This window comes from Cherax quadricarinatus, chromosome 16, assembly GCF_038502225.1.
Source record: "Cherax quadricarinatus isolate ZL_2023a chromosome 16, ASM3850222v1, whole genome shotgun sequence".
Classification (NCBI taxonomy): Eukaryota; Metazoa; Arthropoda; class Malacostraca; order Decapoda; family Parastacidae; genus Cherax; species Cherax quadricarinatus.
Window position 1 is genome coordinate 10079292 of NC_091307.1, and position 27267 is coordinate 10106558.

The 27267-nt window shown below is 40.1% G+C and overlaps 1 protein-coding gene across 1 annotated transcript in view; it reads right to left on the bottom strand.

Moving 5' to 3' along the window:
• The window catches only part of Nup153 (Nucleoporin 153kD), a 60017-nt gene that overhangs the window by 28996 nt on the left and 3754 nt on the right, over positions 1-27267 (bottom strand). Inside the window, exons 5-6 of the mRNA XM_070085399.1 lie at positions 25668-26026; positions 938-3554 (exon numbers count right to left, since the gene is read on the bottom strand). Coding sequence (XP_069941500.1) covers positions 938-3554; positions 25668-26026 — 2976 coding nt within the window. The remainder of the gene's footprint in view (positions 1-937; positions 3555-25667; positions 26027-27267) is intronic.

Below are 27267 nucleotides of genomic sequence, written 5' to 3' on the forward strand. Positions count from 1 at the left end.
CTTCAAACAGGTATAACATGTAACTTTACTGTAATAATCTTTCAGTTAGTAGCTTCAGATGCAGGATTTCATTCAGTTTCATGTGGTATAGGGTAGCAATAAGGGCACTCAATGTGCGCCCCTCTGGTTGCTCGGCAAACATCGATGCGATAGTCCAGTTCGGTCCAGACACTCTGCAGCATATCTGGTGTCATCATGTGAACTCCTTCAATGATCAAAATTTTCAGCTCCTCCAGGGTTACAGGTAGTGGTGGTATGTAAACTGTGCTCTTCACGTACCCTCAAAGAAAGAAGTCACAAACAGTTAGATCTGGTGACCCCTGCAAGTGGCCTGCGAGGTCACCAGATCTGTTTGTGACTTCTTTCTTTAGGGGTACGTGAAGAGCACAGTTTATGTACCACCACTATCTGCAATCCTGGAGGAGCTGAAAATTTCAATCACTGAAGCAGTTCGCATGATAACACCAGATATGCTGCAGAGCATCTGGGCCGAACTGGACTTTTGCGTCCACGTTCGCCGAGCGACCAGAAGGGCGCACACTGAGTGCCTTTAATGCTACCCTATACCATGTGAAACAATGAAATCCTGCATCTGAAGCTACTAACTGTAAAAGATCATTACAATAAAGTTATATGTTATACCTGTTTGCAGTCAGGGAGTGTTTTTGTGGACACCCTGTATTCATTGGGAAGCCCTGGATCCAAGAATGGGAGGTATGCAGGCCTGACACTAGGAAGAAAAAAAAAGTAGCTTTAATTCCTTATGAAAAGCCCTTCATCAGGATCAAGGCACCTCCTAGAAAATGGTGCTACGTTAAAAATTACGTATGACAATCGCTGTAGTTAAAGCTTAAGATTATGCAACAGCTTAGGAGAAAAACTTTCCACTGTTTAAAAGTTATGAGATATTATAATTTTAGTTTATGATACGACTTACCTGACCAAACAGGTAAATGTTTGGTGTGGGTTGGGTTCCTCCACTTGAGAAATTAAAGTTTTGTGATCCTGCATTGCTTGCAGCCTGGCCAAAATCAAATCCTGCACTTGGTTTCTTATCTGCTGACTGCCCAAAGGCAAATGTTGCAGATGAACTATTGTTGTTGTTATTGGTGGTGCTGGTTGTGGTACCAAATGATGGTGTTGCACTTCCAAATGCTGAGGCAGGATTTCCAAATGCTGGTGCTGGTGCTGTTTCTGCTGGAGGAGGAGGGTTACTATTGCCAAACTGGAAATTAGGGGTTGCATTGGAGGCTGGAGCTGGAGCTCCAAATGCTGGAGTAGATGATGGAACTGCCCCAAAGCCTGAACCTGCATTTATCTTACTTTCCTTACTTCCAAAAGTAAACAGTGACGGAGATGAACCAACACCATTGTTAATGCCACATGTGTTAGCTGCACCAAAAGAAATTTTCTTGGCAGGTTCACTTGTATCTGATGATTCCCTTTTAGATTTGAAAGTAAATGTGGGCAATGACTTGGCCTCCTCTTTGTTGCTCACCGTTGAAGTGAAAGAGAAGGATGATGGTGCAGCAGTCTTTGTCACTTTATCTCCAAAGGCAAACACCATTCCAGAAGTAGCAGCACTCCCCCCCACATTAGCACCAAAGTTTGGAGCACAAGCATCAGAGGCTAGATCTACAGTTTTAGGAGCTCCAAATGAAAGTGGGGTAGCATTTTTTGCAAGATTAGTCAAATTATCTTTTTCAGGTGCTGATATGACATTATTAAAAGTGAATGTTGGCTTGTCAACACCTGCATCAGCACAACTGGAATTAGATTTAAATGAAAATGTATCACTTGATTTTGAGACATTTTCCTGAACAAGTGGATCATGGTGGTTTCCTGAATTTTGATCTATTAAGAGATTTACGTCATTAGAAACAGGTTTATCTTGATCATTTTTTGCAGTAGTATTTATTGTACCTGATCCAAAACTAAAGGCAACCTGTGTCTTATTTCCAGTATCAAAGTGATATACAGGATTAGTAACAGTTGCAGGTTCTGAACTACTTTCACTAGATTTACTTAAGGGGAACAAACTTGGTTCCTTATTTGTAACTTCACTGTCTTTAGAATTCAATGGCTGAACACCAAAAGTAAAACCACTAGCACACTGACTTTTTTCTTTAGTATGTATAATTTCAGAAGTAGAGTTAGAAGATAATCCAGTCAAGGCATTAGGCTTCTCTGCAGGCACTCCAAACTTAAACCCTGAATTCTCTTTACTGTCACTGTCTTCTGCACTTTTGGCACTAACTCCAAAATTAAATCCACTTGACTTAACTTGAGTCTGAGAGTTACTTAAACTGAACTTAAAACTAGAACTCGTGGAAGATAAGTCATTTGTATTTACATCAAATCTGAAGTTTCCTGTTATGGCTTTACACACATTAGCAGCACCAGGCTTAGGAGTTTCACACGATATGCATTGAATAGCATCACTTTTGTTTCTAACTAAGCACGTATCACACTCCCATTCATCTTTGCCTTTTGCAAATGCAGAACCAAACCCTGAATTTATTTTTTCTTCCTTATTATCTACAGTTTTATACGCTTTACAAGAAATATCGCACACACCTTTACTTCCAGGCTTAGGGGCTTCACATGCAACACACTTTTCAGTCGAGTCTGCATTACGTAACATACATATACCACACTCCCACTCATTGGCTGACTTTTTAAAAGCATCCCCCCACCCTTTTTCACACTCTGATAAAGGCAAAGATTTCTCCCATACATTAGCTGCACTAGTCGTAACCTCTGCAGTGCCAATAAACACACACTGTCCAGGTCTTTGGTTTTTACAAGCTACACACTTCACATTTGAATTTTTATTTCTAATCATACACACACTACAATCCCATTCATCACTCGATTTCTTGAAGGCAGAACCAAAACCCTGAAATGCTTGTGGAATTTTAGTTCCCAAATCCTCACTATCAAATTGCAGTTTAGATATATACTTCACACCACATCTATTTTCAGCTTGCGAATGAGGCGTTTCTACTTCCTTTCCTTCAAGATTATTAGACGGTGAAGATAAGGAGGATAGTTTATCTGGATTACTGCCCTTAGGTTTAAGAATTTCTAATATGCTTCCCTCTTTAAGTTTTTCTGATAAGGGTAATACAGTTTTTTTATTGTTTGCCTTTAGTTTTGGTCCCAAACTTGGGCTACTGCTATTAAACATCAATATAGTTGGTGCAGCTGTGGTACCAAGATCATCACTGGACAAATTACCCTCCCCAATTAGTGCAGGATTTCTAAATGTAAACTTGGGGGCACTTGTAAGAGTTTCACTATCTGATTGTATATCCACTATTTCTGGTGTGGAGAACTTGAAACCTTCTGGTAAAGTGCTTAGCTTTGCTGGTGAACCCTGCACAGGTGACAGTATTGACAGATTGATCTTGGGAAGAGACGGCATTGTGAGGGAGACAGCTGGGAGATGAGGGTCTTCCAAAGTTTCATCATGTTTATAGGAACTTCTTCTATTATCTGCAATTTTTGACTTTATTTTGCCACCACTCTTCTTGGCTGCCTGTGGCAAGTCACTGAAAAACAGAATAAAATAATTATACACTACCTATGAAGCCCACACACATACAGTATATACAAGAAAGTAATTCTTCATAATTAGCACAGAGTAATTCTTGATTAGGCCCTACTTGGAAGCCACTGTATCCATTCACCTTGACTATGAATAGGTGATTAATTTCATCTTTCTTACACAGTATGTACTGTATTTTCGAACTGTGGCCTTTACAGTATGTCTACTTAAAATTATTAACACTATCTATATTTTACCATGACAGGGTAATCCACAAAGGAAAGCATATTCACCAACACTATGATCTAATGAAGAACCACTAAAATGCAACTGCCCAACTATGTAGTTTCTTTAACCCTTTAACTGTGTCCAACATACCAGTACACAGGTGCTGGTACTGCCCAATATACAAGTATGCACCATTTTTCATACCCACAAATCTGCCACCTGCCAATATTTTTTTTTACCTTGGGGTAACTCTGAGTCTTGCATTAATGTTGGTAGAATTACTGACAATTTTTTTTTAACTCGGTTGTTTCCCACCGAGGCAGGGTGACCAAAAAAGAAAGAACAAACTTTTATCACCATTAACCCTTTCAGGGTCCAAGGCCCAAATCTGGAGTCACACACCAGTGTCCAAGAATTTTCAAAAAAAAAAAAAAAAAAAAAAAAAAAAAAAAAAAAAAAAAAAAAAAAAAAAAAAAAAAAAAAAATTGTTATTTTTTCTTATGAAATCGTAGAGAATCTTTTTGTGAAGGTAATAAAACAAAAAGTACGAAATTTGGTGGAAAATTGACGAAATTATGCTCTCGCGAATTTTGATGTGTCAGCGATATTTACGAATCGGCGATTTTGCCGACTTTGACTCCCATCTTAGGCCAATTACATTATTCCAATCAACCAAATTCTTAGCTATTTCACTAGTATTACTTCTATTCTATCGATTGAGCACAAGAAATCGCCAAGTCAACTGTTTCAACTACAAAATAAAGTGATCGGAAATTGTTAATTTGGCCAATTTAACACAAAGTTCAAAATATTCCAATTTCAAAATAGGGTCCAGAATAAACAATGTAGGCATTCCTGGCACTAAACTAACATTTCCTCTGTTCATTAGTTATGTTTTGAGGCTTTACAAATAAATTCCATTTTGATTTTTTATTCACATAATGAATTTTTATTCACACCAAAAAATAGAAGATTTACTGTTATGCAATACTGTAATAATTGTATAAATATCATCACCATATTTGTGAATGTATATTACACCCACCAGCTGACGTGTATTAGATGTGTGAGGTCGTTTGTTTACTCTTGAATATCGGCAAAAATTTAACATTTCCGCTACTTCGAGCTCAGTTTCAAGCCATTTCCAGTGCTAAAACCAATCAAAATCATCTCTATTTCTGTAATATGTCTTCCATTCTATCAAATGAGACCAAGAAATCGCAAATACAACTATAAAAAACATACGAAAAAACAATGCAAAGTTGCTGTTTTAATCGAAAAATCATGATTTAAGTTTTTTTCTCTCATTATACACAGTGTGCTGCAGGATCTGTTTTATGTGGTGCACACATACCACATAGATGTATTCTCTCATATCTAGGCCCAAATGTACCACTCACAGTTTATCAGAGTGAGCTGAGCTCATGGTGTAGATCTACGGTTTGGACACTCACCGTAAAGCTGTAGATCTACGGGACGGACCCTGAAAGGGTTAAGCACTCACCATCATTCATACATAATTACTGTCTTTGCAGAGGCACTCAGTTATGGCAGTTTAGATGTCACTCCAAACAGCCAATATCTCAAACCCCTCCTTTAAAGTGCAGGCATTACTTTCCACCTCCAGGACTCGAGCCCGTCAATACGTTTGGTAATGACACAAATGCAATTAATGTGACATTTTAATGGGGCAACGTTTTGCTCTCCATGAACTTTGTAGCGGCTTGACAAAGCTACTGGAGAGTGAAATGTTGTCACAATAAAATGTCACATTAGTTGCACTTCTGTCTTTTGAAAAAGTCTAAGGCCAGCAGGTTCCACACAATGGTTTTTTTTTATTAACCCTTTCAGGGTCCGTCCAGTAGATCTACGGCTTTACGTTCAGGGTCCAAACCGTAGATCTACGTCACGAGCTCAGCTCACTCTGATAAACTGTGAGTGGCACATTTGGGCCTAGATATGAGAGAATACATGTATGTGGTATGTTTGCACCACATAAAACAAATCCTGCAGCACTCTGTGTATAATGAGAAAAAAAACTGAGACCATGATTTTCGATTAAAACAGCAACATTGCAGTGTTTTTTCGTATGTTTTTTATAGTTGTATTTGTGATTTCTTGGTCTCATTTGATAGAATGGAAGACATATTACTGAAATAGAGATGATTTTGACTGGTTTTAGCACTGGAAATGGCTTGAAACTGAGCTCAAAGTAGCGGAAATGTTAAATTTTTGCCGATATTCAAGAGTAAACAAACGACCTCACACGTCTAATACACGCCAGCTGGTGGGTCTAATATACATTCACAAATGTGGTGATGATATTTATACAATTATTACAATATTGCATAACAGTAAATCTTCTATTTTTTGGTGTGAATAAACATTCATTATGTGAATAAAAAATAAAAATGTAATTTATTTGTAAAGCCTCAAAACATAACTAATGAACAGAGGAAATGTTAGTTTAGTGCCAAGAATACCTACATTGTTTATTCTGGACCTTATTTTGAAATTGGAATATTTTGAACTTAGTGTTAAATTGGCAAAATTACCAACTTCCGATCACTTTATTTTGTAGTTGAAACAGTTGACTTGGCGATTTCTTGTGCTCAATCGATAGAATAGAAGTAATACTAGTGAAATAGATAAGAATTTGGTCAACTGGAATAATGTAATTGGCCTAAAATGGGAGTCAAAGTCGGCACAATCGCCGATTCGTAAATATCACTGACACATCAAAATTCGCGAGAGCATAATTTCGTCAGTTTTCCATCAAATTTTGTACTTTTTGTTTTATTACCTTCACAAAAAGATTCTCTACCATTTCATGAGAAAAAATAAAAAAAATTTTTTTTTGAAAATTCTTGGACACTGGGGCACCACTTCAGATTTTAGCCTTGGACCCTGAAGGGGTTAACACACTGGCCGGTTCCCACCAAGGCAGGGGGGGCCCGAAAAAGAAAAACTTTCACCATCATTCACTCCATCACTGTCTTGCCAGAAGGGTGTTTTACACTACAGTTTTTAAACTGCAACATTAACACCCCTCCTTCAGAGTGCAGGCACTGTACTTCCCATCTCCAAGACTCAAGTCCGGCCTGCCGGTTTCCCTGAATCCCTTCAGAAATGTTACTTTGCTCACACTCCAACGGCACATCAAGTATTAAACACCATTTGTCTCCGTTCACTCCTATCAAACACGCTCACGCATGCCTGCTGGAAGTCCAAGCCCCTCGCACACAAAACCTCCTTTACCCCCTCCCTCCAACCTATCCTAGGTCGACCCCTACCCCGCCTTCCTTCCACTACAGACTGATACACTCTTGAAGTCATTCTGCTTCGCTCCATTCTCTCTACATGACCGAACCACCGCAACAACCCTTCCTCAGCCCTCTGGACAACAGTTTTGGCAATACAGCACCTCCTCCTAACTTCCAAACTACGAATTCTCTGCATTATATTCACACCACACATTGCCCTCAGACAAGACATCTCCACTGCCTCCAGCCTTCTCCTCGCTGCAACATTCATCACCCATGCTTCACACCCATATAAGAGCATTGGTAAAACTATATTCTCATACATTCCCCTCTTTGCCTCCAAGGACAAAGTTCTTTGTCTCCACAGACTCCCTAAGTGCAACGCTCACCCTTTTCTCCTCATCAATTCTATGATTCACCTCAGCTTTCATAGACCCATCCGCTGACACATCCACTCCCAAATATCTGAATACATTCACCTCCTCCATACTCTCTCCCTCCAATCTGATATCCAATCTTTCATCACCTAATCTTTTTATCCTCATAACCTTACTCTTTCCTGTATTCACTTTTAATTTTCTCCTTTTACATACCCTACCATATTCATCCACCAACCTCTGCAACTTCTCTTCAGAATCTCCCAAGAGCACAGTGTCATCAGCAAAGAGCAACTGTGACAACTCCCACTTTATGTGTGATTCTTTATCTTTTAATTCCACGCCTCTTGCGAAGACCCTCGCATTTACTTCTCTTACAACCCCATCTATAAATACATTAAACAACCACGGTGACATCACACATCCTTGTCTAAGGCCTACTTTTAAAGGGAAATAATCTCCCTCTTTCCTACATACTCTAACTTGAGCCTCACTATCCTCGTAAAAACTCTTCACTGCTTTCAGTAACCTACCTCCTACACCATACACCTGCAACATCTGCCACACTGCCCCCCTATCCACCCTGTCATACACCTTTTCCAAATCCATAAATGCCTCAAAGACCTCTTTAGCCTTATCTAAATACAGTTCACTTATATGTTTCACTGTAAACACCTGGTCCACATACCCCCTACCTTTCCTAAAGCCTCCTTGTTCATCTGCTATCCTATTCTCTGTCTTACTCCTAATTCTTTCAATAATAACTCTACCACACACTCTACCAAGTATACTAAACAGACTTCTTTCTTTCTTTCAACACACCGGCCGTATCCCACCGAGGCGGGGTGGCCCAAAAGGAAAAACGAAAGTTTCTCCTTTTACATTTAGTAATATATACAGGAGAAGAGGTTACTAGCCCCTTGCTCACGGCATTTTAATCGCCTCCTCCAACACGCATGGCTTACGGAGGAAGAATTCTGTTCCACTTCCCCATGGAGGAAAGAGAAAATAAACAAGAACAAGAACTAGTAAGAAAACAGAAAAAACCCAGAGGGGTGTGTATACATATGCTTGTACATGTATGTGTAGTGTGACCTAAGTGTAAGTAGAAGTAGCAAGACATACCTGAAACCTTGCATGTTTATGAGACAGAAAAATGGACACCAGCAATCCTACCATCATGTAAAACAATTACAGGCACTCAACAGACTTATCCCCCTATAATTTTTGCACTCTTTTTTGTCCCCTTTGCCTTCATACAAAGGAACTATGCATGCTCTCTGGCAATCCCTAGGTACCTTACCCTCTTCCATACATTTATTAAATATCACCAACCACTCCAAAACTATATCACCACCTGCTTTTAACATTTCTATCTTTATCCCATCAATCCCAGCTGCTTGACCCCCTTTCATTTTACCTACTGCCTCACGAACTTTCCCCACACTCTCAACTGGCTCTTCCTCACTCCTACAAGATGTTATTCCTCCTTGCCCTATACACGAAATCACTGCTTCCCAATCTTCAACATCATTTAACAATTCCTCAAAATACTCCCTTCATCTTCCCAATACCTCTAACTCTCCATTTAATAACTCTCCTATCCTATTTTTAACTGACAAAATCCATTTGTTCTCTAGGCTTCCTTAACTTGTTAATCTCACCCCAAAACTTTTTCTTATTTTCAACAAAATTTGTTGATCACATCTCACTCACTCTCTCATTTGCTCTCTTTTTACATTGCTTCACCACTCTCTTAACCTCTCTCGTTTTCTCCATATACTCTTCCCGCCTTGCATCACTTCTACTTTGCAAAAACTTCTCATATGCTAACTTTTTCTCCCTTACTACTCTTTATATCATCATTCCACCAATTGCTCCTCTTCCCTTCCACACCCACTTTCCTGTAACCACAAACTTCTGCTGAACACTCTAACACTACATTTTTAAACCTACTCCATACCTCTTCGACCCCATTGCCTATGCTCTCATTAGCCCATCTATCCTCCAATAGCTGTTTATATCTTACCCTAACTGCCTCCTCTTTTAGTTTATAAACCTTCACCTCTCTCTTCCCTGATGCTTCTATTCTCCTTGTATCCCATCTACCTTTTACTCTCAGTGTAGCTACAAATAAAAAGTGATCTGATAATCTATGGCCCCTCTATGAACATGTACATCCTGAAGTCTACTCAACAGTCTTCTATCTACCAATACATAATCCAAGAAACCACTGTCATTTCACCCTACATCATATCTTGTATACTTATTTATCCTCTTTTTCTTAAAATATGTATTACCTATAACTAAACCCCCCCTTTGTATACAAAGTTCAATCAAATGTCTCCCATTATCATTTACACCTGGCACCCCAAACTTACCTACCACACCCTCTCTAAAAGTTTCTCCCACTTTAGCATTCAGGTCCCCTACCACAATTACTCTCTCACTTGGTTCAAAGGTTCCTATACATTCACTTAACATCTCCCAAAATCTCTCTCTCTCTCCTCTACATTCCTCTCTTATCCAGGTGCATACACACTTATTATGACCCACTTTTTGCACCCAACCTTTACTTTAATCCACATAATCCTTGAATTTACAGATTCATATTATCTTTTCTCCTTCCATAACTGATCCTTCAACATTATTGCTACCCCTTCCTTAGCTCTAACTCTCTCAGATACTCCAGATTTAATCCCATTTATTTCTCCCCACCGAAACTCCCCTACTCCCTTCAGCTTTGTTTCGCTTAGAGCCAGGACATCCAACTTCTTTTCATTCATAACATCAGCGATCATCTGTTTCTTGTCATCCACACTACATCCACGCACATTCAAGCACCCCAGTTCTATAAAGTTTTTCTTCTCCTCTTTTTTAGTAAATGTTTACAGGAGAAGGGGTTACTAGCCCATTTCTCCCGGCATTTTAGTCGCCTCATACGACATGCATGGCTTACAGAGGAAAGATTCTTTTCCACTTCCCCATGGGCAATAGAAGAAATAAAAAAAGAACAAGAGCTATTTAGAAAAAGGAGAAAATCCTAGATGTATGTATATATATAGTATATGCATGTGCGTGTCTGTGAAGTGTGACCAAAGTGTAAGTAGGAGTAGCAAGATATCCCTGTTATCTAGCGTGCTTTTGAGACAGAAAAAGACACCAGCAATCCTACCAACATGTAAAACAGTTACAGGTTTCTGTTTCACAGTCATCTGGCAGGACGGTAGTACTTCCCTGGGTGGCTGCTGTCAGGGGGTGACTGTATGTCCTACGTACTAGTACACCTCACCAGCAAAAGTAAACAAAGGAACCAGGAGCTGTTGTTCCACCACCAGCTGCCCTACCAGCAAACAGGGTGTGCAAGTTGATCAAAGATGACTTATTCAGTCCAAATATATTACAATTTCATGAAACTAACAGTGGAATTCAGCCACAAAGCACACTAGGTACAACCCAAAATAATCCAGTTAAGTCAAACATTATGACTAATTTCCATGTTTTGATGAGTAATACACTCTGAAATAATTGTAATTTTTTTTAACACGTCAGCAGTTTCCCACCGAGGCAGGGTGACCCAAAAGGAAAGAAAAAAAACTTTCATCATTAAACACTTTTACCATCACTCATACATAATCACTGTATTTGCAGAGGCGCTCAGATACCACAGTTTAGACGTCCCTCCAAACTGCAAATATCCTAAACCCCTCCTTCAAAGTGCAGGCATTATACTTCCCACTTCCAGGATTCAAGTCCAGCTATGTAGTTTCCCTGAATCCCTTCGCAAATTATTATTCTGCTCACACTGCAACAGCTCGTCAGGTCCCAAAAACCATTCTTCTCCACTCACTCCTATCTAACAAAAACACACGCTTGCTGGAAGCCCAAGCCCCTCACCCACAAAACCTCCTTTACCACCTCCCTCCAACCTTTTTGGGGACGACCCCTACCCCACCTTCCTTCCCCAATAGATTTATACGCTCTCCAAGTCATTCTACTTTGCTCCATTTTCTAAATGACCAAACCACCACAACAGCCCCCTCTTCAGCCCTCTGACTAATAAAAACTTACAAGGAGAATAAGGCTGTAATTCAACCCTAGCAAATGCAAGGTTATAAAGATTGGGAAAAGGGCCAGAAGACCAGACATTGCGGGACAGGCTGCAGACCTCACTCAAGAGAAAGACCTAGGGGTGAGAACAGAGCCTACCACATTGCCAAAGGCTCACATCAACTGAATAACCTCTGCAGCCAATCCCAATATGGAAAATCTAAGATTAGCCTTAAGGAATCTCAACAGTCACTCTGGGCCCTTTATACAAATCAAGCCCAATTTTGAAATATGCAGCAATGGCATGTAATCCACACTCAAAAAAGAATGTTAAGAAACCCGAGAAAGTACAGGGGCAAGCAACAAGGCTTGCTCAAGTTATGGGGTATGAGTTATGAGGAAATGCTAACAAAACTGAATTTAACCCTAAACTGTCCAAACGTAGATCTATGTTCACGTGCGTAGTGCTCCAACCTTGATTTTCCCCATTTCAAAGCATGTAAAAAAAAAACGTAGACCTACGTTTGGAGCCCCCCGCACGTGGATGTAGATCTACGTTTGGACTGTTTAAGGGTTAATGACACTATGACAGAAGTACTAGAGTAGGAATGATAATATACAAAAATACTCAAGAGGAATTGATTAGGGTAAACAGCCACAGGCTGTTTGAGAGGTGGGAAAGATATTTTGGGGCACAGGTGGAAGTTAAGGACACAGATAAACCACAGGGATGTCAGGAAGTATTTCTTCAGTCTCAAGGTGATCAGTAAGAGGCATGACACCAATGAAGACTTGAAAGCAGGCAAACTCCATACACAGTTTTAAGAGTAGCTATGATAGAGCCCACTAAGCTAGGTGGGAGTGAATCTGAGAAGTGGCAAATTGTGGCAGGGCCAAGAGCTACATTTAATCCCTGCAACCAAATACAGGTGAACACAATTTCATCTATGTCGTTCACATTTAAAATATATTTTTTTTATTAACACATTGGCCATTTCCCACCAAGGCAGGGTGCCCTGAAAAAGAAAAACTTCCATCATCATTCACTCCATCACTGTCTCGCCAGAGGCATGCTTACACTACAGTTATAAAACTGCAACATTAACAACCCTCCTTCAGAGTGCTGGCACTGTATTTCCTATCTCCAGGAATCAAGTCCGGGCTGCAGGTTTCCCTGAATCCCTTCATAAATGTTACCTTGCTTACACTCCAACAGCACGTCAAGTCCCAAAAACCATTTGTCTCCATTTGCTCCTAACACATTCATGCACGCTTGCTGTTAGTCCAAGCCCCTTGCACACAAAACCTCCTTTACCCCCTACCTCCAACCTTTCCTAGGCTAACCCCTACCCCACCTTCCTTCCACTAGAGATTTATACACTCTCAAAGTCATTCTATTTCGTTCCATCCTCTCTACATGTCCAAATCATCTCAATAACCCCTCCTCAGCCCTCTGGATAATAGTTTTGGAAATCTCGCACCTCCTAATCTCCAAACTATGGATTCTCTGCATTATATTCACATCATACATTGCCCTCAGACACGACATCTCCACTGCCTCCAGCCTTCTTGTTGCAACATTCATCACCCATGCCTCACATCCATACAAGAGCATTAGTATAACTATACTCTCATACATTTCCCCTCTTTGCTTTCATGGATAAAGTTCTTTGTCTCCACAGACTCCTCAGTGCACCATTCACCGTTTTTCCCTCATCAATTCTATGATTTACCTCATATTTCACAGACCCATCTGCTGACACATCCACTCCCAAATACAGTGGAACCTCGACTTACAAGTGCCCCAACATACGAGATTTTCGAAATACGAGTTGTTGCACAGTCGATTTTTTGCTCTGAATTACAAGCCAAAATCCAAGTTACGAGCGAGCTTCCCCCTCAAACCTCGCTTGTCTTTATCTATGATTTCATGCTTTAATTCCATGGACATCATCCTCTTATTCTTCTCACCATTGTCCTTTGCACTCACCTTCTTAGGACCCATGGTTAGAAAAAAGAAATTTGGCAAAATAGCTGTACAAAATGCAAGCAAGAGAGAAATGCTTTCCCTGCTCAGCAGATGTTTTGGCATTCGTTGCGCCAACTAGTGGTGGCGTTCTGAAGCTCCTGATTATGATTATAATAATAATGAGAGAGCTTCAGTTCCTTAATAACAATAATAATCCTAGGTAGTAGGTTGGTAGACAGCAACCGCCCAGGGAGGTACTACCGTCCTGCCATGCGAGTGTAAAACGGATACCTGTAATTGTTTTACATGATGCAAGGATTGCTGGTGTCTTTTTTCTGACTCATAAACATGCAAGATTTCAGGTAAGTCTTGCTACTTCTACTTACACTTAGGTCACACTACACGTTTTTTTTTTTTTCAACAAGTCGGCCGTCTCCCACCGAGGCAGGGTGACCCAAAAAAGAAAGAAAATCCCCAAAAAGAAATTACTTTCATCATCATTCAACACCTTCACCATACTCACACACCATCACTGTTTTTGCAGAGGTGCTCAGAATACAACAGTTCAGAAGCACACACGAACAAAGATACACAACATATCCCTCCAAACTGCCAATATCCCAAACTCCTCCTTTAAAGTGCAGGCATTGTACTTCCCATTTCCAGGACTCAAGTCCGACTATATGAAAATAACCGGTTTCCCTGAATCCCTTCACTAAATATTACCCTGCTCACACTCCAACATATCGTCAGGTCCCAAGTATCATTCGTCTCCATTCACTCCTATCTAACACGCTCATGCACGCTTGCTGGAAGTCCAAGCCCCTTGCCCACAAAACCTCCTTTGCCCCCTCTTCCCAACCCTTTCGAGGACGACCCCCTACCCCTCCTTCCTTTCCCTATAGATTTATATGCTTTCCATGTCATTCTACTTTGATCCATTCTCTCTAAATGACCAAACCACCTCAACAACCCCTCTTCTGCCCTCTGACTAATGCTTTTATTAACTCCACACCTTCTCCTAATTTCCACACTCCGAATTTTCTGCATAATATTTACACCACACATTGCCCTTAGACAGGACATCTCCACTGCCTCCAACCGTCTCCTCGCTGCTGCATTTACCACCCAAGCTTCACACCCATATAAGAGTGTTGGTACTACTATACTTTCATACATTCCCTTCTTTGCCTCCATAGATAACGTTTTTTGACTCCACATATACCTCAACGCACCACTCGCCTTTTTTCCCTCATCAATTCTATGATTAACCTCATCCTTCATATATCCACCAGCCGACACGTCAACTCCCACGTATCTGAAAACATTTACTTCTTCCATACTCCTCCTCCCCAATTTGATATCCAATTTTTCTTTATCTAAATCATTTGATACCCTCATCACCTTACTCTTTTCTATGTTCACTTTCAAATTTCTACCTTTACACACATTCTCAAACTCATCCACTAACCTTTGCAATTTTTCTTTAGAATCTCCCATAAGCACAGTATCATCAGCAAAAAGTAACTGTCAATTCCCATTTTGAATTTGATTCCCCATAATTTAACCCCACCCCTCTCCCGAACACCCTAGCATTTACTTCTTTTACAACCCCATCTATAAATATATTAAACAACCATGGTGACATTACACATCCCTGTCTAAGACCTACTTTTACCGGGAAGTATTCTCCCTCTCTTCTACACACCCTAACCTGAGCCTCACTATCCTCATAAAAACTCTTAACAGCATTTAGTAACTTACCACCTATTCCATATACTTGCAACATCTGCCACATTGCTCCTCTATCCACTCTATCATATGCCTTTTCTAAATCCATAAATGCAATAAAAACTTCCCTACCTTTATCTAAATACTGTTCACATACAGGAGGTTTTGTGTGCGAGGGGCTTGGACTTCCAGCAGGCACGCGTGAGCGTGTCTGATAGGAGTGAATGGAGACAAATGGTTTTTAATACTTGACGTGCTGTTGGAGTGTGAGCAAAGTAACATTTATGAAGGGATTCAGGGAAACCAGCAGGCCGGACTCGAGTCCTGGAGATGGGAAGTACAGTGCCTGCACTCTGAAGGAGGGGTGTTAATGTTGCAGTTTAAAAACTGTAGTGTAAAGCACCCTTCTGGCAAGACAGTGATGGAGTGAATGATGGTGAAAGTTTTTCTTTTTCGGGCCACCCTGCCTTGGTGGGAATCGGCCAGTGTGATAATAAAATAATAAATAATAAATAAAATATATGCTTCAATGTAAACACTTGATCTACACATCCCCTACCCACTCTGAAGCCTCCCTGCTCATCCGCAATCCTACATTCTGTCTTACCTCTAATTCTTTCAATTATAACCCTACCGTATACTTTTCCTGGTATACTCAGTAAACTTATTCCTCTATAATTTTTACAATCTCTTTTGTCCCCTTTCCCTTTATATAAAGGGACTATACATGCTCTCTGCCAATCCCTAGGTACCTTCCCCTCTTTCATACATTTATTAAACAAAAGTACCAACCACTCCAACACTATATCCCCCCCTGCTTTTAGCATTTCTGCCATGATCCCGTCAGTTCCAGCTGCTTTACCCCCTTTCATTCTACGTAATGCCTCACGTACCTCCACCATACTTACATTCTGCTCTTCTTCACTCCTAAAAGATGGTATACCTCCCTGGCCAGTGCATGAAATTACCGCCTCCCTTTCTTCCTCAACATTTAAAAGTTCCTCAAAATATTCTCGCCATCTACCTAATACCTCCCTTTCGCCATCTACTAATTCCCCTACTCTGTTTTTAACTGACAAATCCACACTTTCCCTAGGCTTTCTTAACTTGTTTAACTCACTCCAAAATTTTTTCTTATTTTCATTAAAATTTCTTGACAGTGCCTCTCCCACTCTATCATCTGCTCTCCTTTTGCACTCTCTCACCACTCTCTTCACATTTCTTTTACTCTCCATATACTCTGCTCTTCTTATAACACTTCTGCTTTGTAAAAACCTCTCATAAGCTACCTTTTTCTCTTTTATCACACCCTTTACTTCATGATTCCACCAGTCACTCCTCTTTCCTCCTGCCCCCACCCTCCTATAACCACAATCTTCTGCCCCACATTCTAATACTGCATTTTTAAAACTATTCCAACCCTCTTCAACCCCCCCACTACTCATCTTTGCACTAGCCCACCTTTCTGCCAATAGTCGCTTATATCTCACCCCAACTTCCTCCTCCCTTAGTTTATACACTTTCACCTCCCTCTTACTTGTTGTTGCCACCTTCCTCTTTTCCCATCTACCTCTTACTCTAACTGTAGCTACAACTAAATAATGATCCGATATATCAGTTGCCCCTCTATAAACATGTACATCCTGGAGCCTACCCATCAACCTTTTATCCACCAATGCATGATCTAACAAACTACTTTCATTACGTGCTACATCATACCTTGTATATTAATTTATCCTCTTTTTCATAAAATATGTATTAATTATTACCAAATTTCTTTCTACACATAGCTCAATTAAAGGCTCCCCATTTACATTTACCCCTGGCACCCCAAATTTACCTACTACTCCCTCCATAATATTTTTATCCACTTTAACATTGAAATCCCCAACCACCATTACTCTCACACTTGATTCAAAACTCCCCATGCATTCACTCAACATTTCCCAGAATCTCTCTCTCTCCTCTACACTTCTCTCTTCTCCAGGTGCATACACACTTACTATAACCCACTTTTCACATCCAATCTTTATTTTACTCCACATAATCCTTGAATTTATACATTAGTAGTCCCTCTTTTCCTGCCAAAGCTTATCCTTCAACATTATTGCTACTCCTTTAGCTCTAACTCTATTTGAAACCCCTGACCTAATCCCATTTATTCCTCTCCATTGAAACTCTCCCACCCCCTTCAGCTTTCTTTCACTTAAAGCCAGGACATCCAGTTTCTTCTCATTCAAAACATCCACAATCATATCTTTCTTATCATTTGCACAACATCCACACACATTCAGACTTCCCACTTTGACAATTTTCTTCTTCTTATTCTTTTTAGTAATCTTTACAGGAAAAGGGGTTACTAGCCCATTGTTCCCGGCATTTTAGTTGACTTTTACAACACGCATGGCTTACGGAGGAAAGATTCTTATTCCACTTCCCCATGGATATAAAAGGAAAAGAAATAAGACCAAGAACTATTAAGATAAAATCAAAGAAAACTCAGATGAGTGTGTATAAATAAACGTGTACATGTATGTGTAGTGTGACCTAAGTGTAAGTAGAAGTAGCAAGACATGCCTGTAATCTTGCATATTTATGAGACAGACAAAAGACACCAGCAATCCTACCATCATGTAAAACAATTACAGGCTTTCGTTTTACACTCACTTGGCAGGACGGTAGTACCTCCCTGGGTGGTTGCTGTCTACCAACCTACTACCTGTACAAGCATATATATACACACCCCACTGGGTTTTCTATTTTCTTTCTAATTCTTGTTCTTGTTTATTTCCTCTTATCTCCATGGGGAAGTGGAACAGAATTCTTCCTCCATAAGCCATGCGTGTTGTAAGAGGCGACTAAAATGCCAGGAACAAGGGGCTAGTAACCCCTTCTCCTGTATAAATTACTAAATTTAAAAAGAGAAACTTTCATTTTTCTTTTTGGGTAACCCTGCCTTGGTGGAAAACGGCCGATATGTTAAACAAAAAATAAATAAAATAAATAAATAATAATAATAATAATAGTAGTAGGTTGGTAGACAGCAACCACCCAGGGAGGTACTACCGTCCTGCCAAGTGAGTGTAAAACAAAAGCCTGTAATTGTTTTACATGATGGTAGAATTGCTGGTGTCTTTTGTCTGTCTCATAAATATGCAATATTATAGGTACATCTTGCTACTTCTATTTACACTTAGGTCAAACTAAACATACATGTACACGTTTATTTATACACATTCATCTGAGTTTTCTTTAATTCTTAGTTCTTGCTCTTATTGCTTTTCCTTTTATATCCATGGGGAAGTGGAATAAGAATCTTTCCTCCATAAGCCATGCATGTTGTAAAAGTCAACTAAAATGCCAGGAACAATGGGCTAGTAACCCCCTTTTCCTGTAATAATTACTGAAAAGAATAAGAAAAAAATTGACCAAGTGAGAAGTCTGAATGTGCATAGATGTTGTGCAAATGATAAGAGATGATTGTGGATGTTATGAATGAGAAGAAGCTGGATGTCCTGGCTTTAAGTGAAACAAAGCTGAAGGGGGTAGGCGAGTTTCAGTGGAGAGGAATAAATGGGATTAGGTCAGGGGTTTCAAATAGAGTTAGAGCTAAAGAAGGGTAGCAATAATGTTGAAGGATAAGCTATGGCAAGAAAGGAAGGACTATAAATGTATTAATTCAAGGATTATGTGGAGTAAAATAAAGGATGTGAAAAGTGGGTTATAGTAAGCATATATGCACCTGGTGAAGAGAGGAGTATAGAGGAGAGAGAGAGATTTCGGGAAATGTTGAGTGAATGCGTGGGGAGTTTTGAACCAAGTGTGAGAGTACTTGTGGCTGGGGATTTTCATGCTAATGTGGGTAAAAATGTTGTGGAGGAAGAAGTAGGTAAATTTGGGGTGCCAGGGGTAAATGAAAATGGGGAGCCTTTAATTGAGCTGTGTGTAGAAAGAGGTTTGGTAATAAGTAATACATATTTTATGAAAAAGAGGATAAATAAATATACAAGGTATGATATAGCATGTAATGAAAGTAGTTTGTTAGATTAAGTATTGGTGGATAAAAGGTTGATGGGTAGGCTCCAGGATGTACACGTTTATAGAGGGACAACTGATATATTGGATCATTATCTACTTGTAGCTACAGTTAGAGTAAGAGGTAGAGGGGATAAGAGGAAAATGGCAACAACAAGTAAGAGGGAGGTGAAAGTGTATAAACTAAGGGAGGAGGAAGTTCAGGTGAAAACTAAGGGAGGCGGAAGTGCGGGTGAAATATAAGCAATTATTGGCAGAAAGGTGGGCTGGTGCAAGTATGAGTAGTGGGGGGAAGGGGGGGTGAAGATGGTTGGAACAGTTTTAAAAATGCAGTATTAGAATTTCTGGCAGAAGTTTGTGGTTATAGAAGGGTGGGTGTAGGAGGAAAGAGTGACTGGTGGAATGATAAAATAAAGGGTGTGATAAAAGAGAAAAAGGTAGCTTATGAGAGGTATTTACAAAGCAGAAGTGTTATAAGAAGAGTAGAGTATATGTAGAGTAAAAGAAACATGAAGAGAGTGGTGAGAAAGTACAAAAGGAGAGCGAATGATAGAGTGGGAGAGGCACTGTCAAGAAATTTTAATGAAAATAAAAAAAAATTTAGAGCGAGTTAAACAAGTTAAGAAAGCCTAGGGAACGAATGGATTTGTCAGTTAAAAACAGAGTAGGGGAGTTAGTAGATGGGCAGATAGAGGTATTGGGTAGATGGCGAGAATATTTTGAGGAACTTTTAAATGTCGACGAAGAAAGGGAGGCGGTAATTTCATGCACTGACCAGGGAGGTATACCATATTTTAGGAGTGAAGAGCAGGATGTGAGTGTGGGGGAGGCGTGTGAGGCATTATGTAGAATGAAAGGGAGTAAAGCAGCTGGAACTGAAGGGATCATGACAGAAATGTTAAAAGCAGGGAGTGTATATAGTTTTGGAGTGGTTGGTATTTTTGTTTAATAAATGTATGAAAGAGGGGAAGGTACCTAGGGATTGGCAGAGAGCATGTATAGTCCCTTTATATAAAGGGAAGGGGGACAAAAGAGACTGTAAAAATTATAGAGGAATAAGTTTACTGAGTACCAGGTAGCAGGTTGGTAGACAGGAACCACCCAGGGAGGTACTACCGTTCTGCCAAGTGAGTGTAAAATGAAATCCTGTAATTGTTTTACATGATGGTAGGATTGCTGGAGTCCATTTTTCCGTCTCATGAACATGCAAGGTTTCAGGTACATCTTGCTACTTCTACTTACACTTAGATCACACTACACATACATGTACAAGCATATATACACATACATACCCCTCTGGGTTTTCTTCTATTTTCTTTCTAGTTCTTGTTCTTGTTTATTTCCTCATCTCCATGGGGAAGTGGAACAGAATTCTTCCTACATAAGCAATGCGTGTTGTAAGAGGCGACTAAAATGCCGGGAGCAAGGGGCTAGTAACCCCTTCTCCTGTATATATTACTAAATGTAAAAGGAGAAACTTTCGTTTTTCCTTTTGGGCCACCCTGCCTCGGTGGGATACGGCCAGTCTCTTGAAAGAAAGAAGTTTACCGAGTATACCAGGAAAATGTACGGTTGGGTTATTATTGAAAGAATTAGAGCTAAGACAGAATGTAGAATTGCGGATGAGCAAGGAGGTTTTAAAGTGGGCAGGGGATGTGTAGATCAGGTGTTTACATTGAAGCATATATGTGAACAGTATTTAGATAAAGGTAGGGAAGTTTTTATTGTATTTATGGATTTAGAAAAGGCACATGATAAGTGGATAGGAGAGCAATGTGGCAGATGTTGCAAGTGTATATGGAATAGGTGGTAAGTTACTAAATGCTGTAAAGAGTTTTTATGAGGATAGTGAGGCTCAGGTTAGGGTGTGTAGAAGAGAGGGAGACTACTTCCTGGTAAAAGTAGGTCTTAGACAGAGATGTGTAATGTCACCATGGTTGTTGAATATATTTATAGATGGGAGTTGTAAAAGAAGTAAATGCTAGGGTGTTCGAGAGAGGGGTGGAATTAAATTATGGGGAATTAAATACAAAATGGGAAGTGACATAGTTACTCCATGCTGATGACACTGTGCTTATGGGAGATTCTAAAGAAAAATTGCAAGATTTAGTGGACGAATTTGGGTGTGTGTGTGTAAAGGCAGAAAGTTGAAAGTGAACATAGAAAAGAGTAAGGTGATGAGGGTATCAAATGATTTAAAGAAAAATTGGATATCAAATTGGGGAGGAGTATGGAAGAAGTGAATGTTTTCAGATATTTAGGAGTTGAAGTGTCAGCGGATGGATTTATGAAGGATAAGGCTAATCATAGAATTGATGAAGAAAAAAAGGTGAGCGGTGCATTGAGGTATATGTGGAGGCAAAAAATGTTATCTATGGAGGCAAAGAAGGGAATGTATGAAAGTATAGTAGTACCAACATTCTTAAATGGGTGTGAAGCTTGGGTTGTAAATGCTGCAGCGAGGAGGCGGTTGGAGACAGTGGAGATGTCCTGTCTAAGGGCAATGTGTGGTGTAAATATTATGCAGAAAATTCAGAGCGTGGAAATTAGAAGGTGTGGAGTTAATAAAAGTATTAGTCAGAGGGCTGAAGTGGGTTTGTTGAGGTGGTTTGGTCATTTAGAGAGAATGGATCAAAGTAGAATGACATGGAGAGAGCATAAATCTGTAGGGGAAGGAAGGCGGGCTAGGGGTCGTCCTCAAAAAAAGGTTAGAGGGAGGGGGTAAAGGTGGTTTTGTGGGCGAGGGGTTTGGACTTCCAGCAAGCGTGCGTGAGTGTGTTAGATAGGAGTGAATGGAGACGAATGGTATTTGGGACCTGACGAGCTGTTGGAGTGTGAGCAGGGTAATATTTAGTGAAGGGATTCAGGGAAACCGGTTATTTTATATAGCCAGACTTGAGTCCTGGAAATGGGAAGTACAATGCCTGCACTCTAAAGGAGGGATTTGGGATATTGGCAGTTTGGAGGGATATACTGTGTATTTTTATACGTATATACTTCTAAACTGCCTAGGTAGTAGGTTGGTAGACAGCAACCGCCCAGGGAGGTACTACCGTCCTGCCAAGTAAGTGTAAAACGAAAGCCTGTAATTGTTTTACATGATGGTAGGATTGCTGGTGTCCTTTTTCTGTCTCATAAACATGCAAGATTTCAGGTACGTCTTACTACTTCTACTTACACTTAGGTCACACTACACATACAATTTTTTTTATTCTCAACAAGTTGGCCGTCTCCCACCGAAGCAGGGTGACCCAAAAAAGAAAAAATCCCCAAAAAGAAAATACTTTCATCATCATTCAACACTTTCACCACACTCACACATTATCACTGTTTTTGCAGAGGTGCTCAGAATACAACAGTTTAGAAGCATATACGTATAAAGATACACAACATATCCCTCCAAACTGCCAATATTGACATATGTACAAGCAAATATATACATACCCCTCTGGGTTTTCTATTTTCTTTCTTGTTCTTGTTTATTTCCTCTTATCTCCATGGGGAAGTGGAACAGAATTCTTCCTCCGTAAGCCATGCGTGTTGTAAGAGGCGACTAAAATGCCGGGAGCAAGGGGCTAGTAACCCCTTCTCCTGTATAAGTTACTAAATTTGAAAAGAGAAATTTTTGTTTTTCTTTTTGGGCCACCCTGCCTCGGTGGGATACGGCCGGTTAAAAAAAAAAAATCTTCTAAACTGTTGTATTCTGGGCACCTCTGCAAAAACAGTGATTATTTGTGAGTGAGGAGAAAGTGTTGAATGATGAAAGCATTTTCATTTTGGGGATTTTCTTTCTTTTTGGGTCACCCTGCCTCGGTGGGAGACGGCCGACTTGTTGAAAAAAAAAAATACAGTGGAACCTCGGTTTTTGTTTGCCCTGGTGTTCGTCTAATTCAGTTTTTCACGAATTTTTCATCAAAATTTTGTCCCAGTTTTCAATCATCGCCTGTTTTTGTCGAGTTGACAGTGGTCCTCCATACCTAATGTGTCCGCCCGCGCCTACACAAAGCATCCCAGGTGTTCTGAGTCAGTCTGGCTTTGTTTCTCATCAGTAGAGGGTGGTAGAGATGGTAGTGATGGTGGTAGAGGTAGAGATAACCTCTCCTTCCTCTCCCCTCTTCGCTGTCTTCCATACGGCAACAAGAGTTTTCAATAAAGGTATAAGTGATGTTAAATGTTCATTTAACCATTTCATTAGTCATTTATATTTATTTTTCATTGTTTTCTGTGTAAAGCTATAGTTATTCTCTATAAAATATATTTTTTGTTAATACTTTTGGGTGTCTGGAATGGATTAATTGGATTTACATTATTTCTTATGGTAAATATTGCTTCAGTTTTCGTTGAATTCTGTTTTTGTCAGACTTTTTTTTAGAACGAATTAATGACGACAACGACAAAGACAGCAGCAGCAGCAGTAATAGTAATAGCAGCAGCAGTAGTAGTAATAGTAATAGCAGCAGCAGCAGCAGCAGCAGCAGCAGTAGTAGTAGTAGCAGTAGCAGCAGCAGTAGTGGTGGTGGTGAGTGAGTGGTATTGGTGATATTAAGTGGTAATGGTGGTGAAGTGGTGTGGTGGAAGTGAAGTGGTGGTGGTAGAGTGGTTATGGAGAGTGGGGTGGTAAGTGGTGAGTGGCGGTGGAGGTAGGTGAGGTGGCATTGGTGGTGGTAGAAGTGGCGGTGGAGGTGGTGGATGAAGTGGAGTGGTGGTGAAGTGGGGTGGTGGAAGGTGGTATGGTGGTGGAAGGTGGTGGTGAAGGTGGTGGTGGTGGTGAGGTGGTGGTGGAAGGTGGTGGTGAGTGGTGGAGAGGTGGTGGTGGTGGTGAGGTGGTGGGTGGTGGTGAGTGGTGGTGGTGAGGTGGTGGTGGTGGTGAAGTGGTGGTGGTGGAAGGTGAGTGGTGGAGGTGGTGGTGGTGGTGGTGGTAGTGGTAGGTGGAAGGTGGTGGGGTGAGGTGGTGGTGTGTGAGTGGTAGTGGAAGGTGGTAAGTGAGTGAGTGGTGGTGAGTGTAGTGGTGTAGTAGTAGTAGTAAGTAGAAGTAAGTAGTAGAAGAACAAGAACATCATCGACAAGAACATCAACAACAAGAACATCAACAAGAACAACAACCACAACAACAAGCTTCAGAACGTCACCACTAGTCAGCGCAGCAAATGCCAAAACATCCGCCTGTGCAGTGGAAGCATTTCTCTCATCCTTTGCTTGCATTTTGTACAGTTATTTTGCCAAAAAAATTTCTAACCATGGGTCCTAAGAAAGTACGTGCAAAGGGCAGTGCTGAGAAGAAAATGATGATGATGTTCATGGAATTATAGGATGAAATCATAGATAAACAAAAGCAAGGTGTGCAGGTTGTGGGCAACTGACACCATACACTGCTCTGCCTATCTTCCACCCTCCACCTCGCCAGCATCTCTTCTCCCAGGTAAATATGTACATACACTTTACAAAACCATTTCTTTACATTCTCTATTATGCTTTATTATGTTTTTATACAATATTTCTTATTTATCAATACACTGTTTCAGTGTTTTCCTTATGAAAGTGATCTAGTGCAGTTAGCCTCACAAACATTCCATTTTCAGAAGGGGAACAATGGGAAGACATGGTCAGTGCAGGAGAGGCAATGGCCCCCACCCCTTATCACATGACACATTTTATTCATTCTAGGGTATATATCATGTTTCTATGTTATTTATGTTGTTTATTATGTCATATTAGATCAAGTGTGATAGATAAATAAGCTGCAGAGTTGATATTAGCATTATATTGAAGTATTTTGTCCTGCCTCATGAGAGGAAGAATTCCACTGGAACGGATTAATGACATTTCAATTAATTTAAATGAGGAAAATTGATTTGATATACGAGCAAATTGAGTTACGAGCTACGTCACGGAACGGATTAAACTCGTAAGTTGAGGTTCCACTGTATCTGAATGCATTCACCTCCTCCATATGCTCTCCCTCCACTCTGATATCCAATCTTCCATTACCTAATTTTTTTATCCTCATCACCTCACTCTTTTCTATATTCACTTTTAATTTCCTTCTTTTACATACCCTACCAAACTCATCAACCAACCTCTGCAACTTTTCTTCAGAACCTCCATAAAGCACAGAGTCATCAGCAAAGAGCAACTGTGACAACTCCCACTTTGTGTTAGATTCTTTATCTTTTAATCCCACACCCCTTGCCAACATCTGAGCATTCACTTCTTTTACAACTCCATCTATAAATATAGTGAACAACCATGGTGACATCACACATCCCTGTCTAAGGCCTACTTTTACTGGGAAATAATCTCCCTCTCGCCTACATACTCTAACCTGAGTCTCATTCTCGTAAAGACTCTTCACTGCTTTCAATAACCTACCTCCTATTTCATACATTTGCAACATCTGTCACACTGCCCCCCTATGCACCCTATCATAAGCCTTTTCCAAAACTACATTATAAACATCTACATACCTTGTAAATGAAGATCTAGATATGGCAGATCTAGGATTAAACTCAAATGTATTTTGAGAGGTACTACTGTTGCTAGATCTTCCAAATTCAAATATATTTGAAGAATCATCAGTTGAAGATACCGAAGTTACTATGGGCTTTAATTTTGCTGTAGTATCTATTGCAGCTTTGGAAGAGAGAGATGAACAATTTTCAGAGGAAATATTTTCAGAGTTCATTTCTTCCTTTTCTGATCCTGTAACATCTGAAACAGGCTGTGAAGTCTCCTGTGAATTATTTCTTTTCTTAAAGGCATGAGAACCAGGAGTACTTGCTGAACTTGAGGGTAGAAGACTAGTTAAATTCTCCTGGACAGTCAACTGCAAAAGAAAAAATTGTGTTAACTATTCATATCTACACAAAATGTACTATTCTTTGTGGAGAGTCTTCTCACATAAAACACACGTCAACCTCTGAAAATAAGACGAGGGAGGTATGCTCTCAGTCATAAACCTAATTATTTTATACTTTTGCATATCCTCTGCCCTAACCTGAATGGCATAATTAGTTTTTTAAGCAGAGCTAGGTAAAACATTTAGCTTTATTTTAGTATGGTTAACTTAGACGATCTCAATCTTAATGCCATCTGTCCCAGGTGATTTACCCCTTTCATCCTACCTATTATTACATGCACTTCCTCCATGCTTTATCCAGCTATTTCCCACTGCTATCAGATCTTATGCCTCCCTGCCCAATGCATGGAATCATCACTTTCCTTTCCTTTCCTCAACAACTTTCAGTTCCTCAAAATATTTTCTATGTTTAGAATACCTCCACCTCCCAATCTACCATTTGACATTTTTTTCTTAACTGCAAAGCTCATTTGTTCCCCCAAATTTTCTTAAATTATTAACCTCTACAAAGTTACTTCATATTTTCAGCTAAATTTGATAGTAAAGCTCAGCCACTCCCTCATCACTCCTAAACTCTCTCTATATACACCACCTTCTGAACGTTGTTTTTTATAGTAAAATTTTTCATGTGCTATCTTTTCTCCCTTACTGCCCACTTTACCTCACCATCCCACTACTCATTCCTCTTCCTACCCACACCTATGACCAGTAACCTCTGCTGTGTACTTTTAAATCTATTACTTCCTTGACTTCCCCCTCTACACTGGTACCATCTCCAATCTACCTTTTTTCTTTTTTAATGCATCGGCCATTTCCTAGCGAGGTGGGGGGGTGACCCAAAAAGAAAGAAAAATACTTTCATCATCATTCAACATTTTCACCATCACTCGTACATAATCACCATTTTTGCAGAGGCGCTCAGATACAACAGTTTAGAAGTCCCTCCAAACTGCCAATCTCCCAAACCCCCCCTTTAAACTGCATTGTATTTCCCATTTCCAGGACTCAAGTCTGGCTAACCAGTTTCCCTGAATCCCTTCACAAAATATTACCCTGCTCACACTCCAACACCATTCGTCTCCATTCACTCCTATCTAACACGCTCACACATGCTTGCTAGAAGACCAAGCTCTTTGCACACAAAACCTTTACCCTTCCCTCCAACCTTTCCTAGGCTGACCCCTACCCCACCTTCCTTCCACTACAAA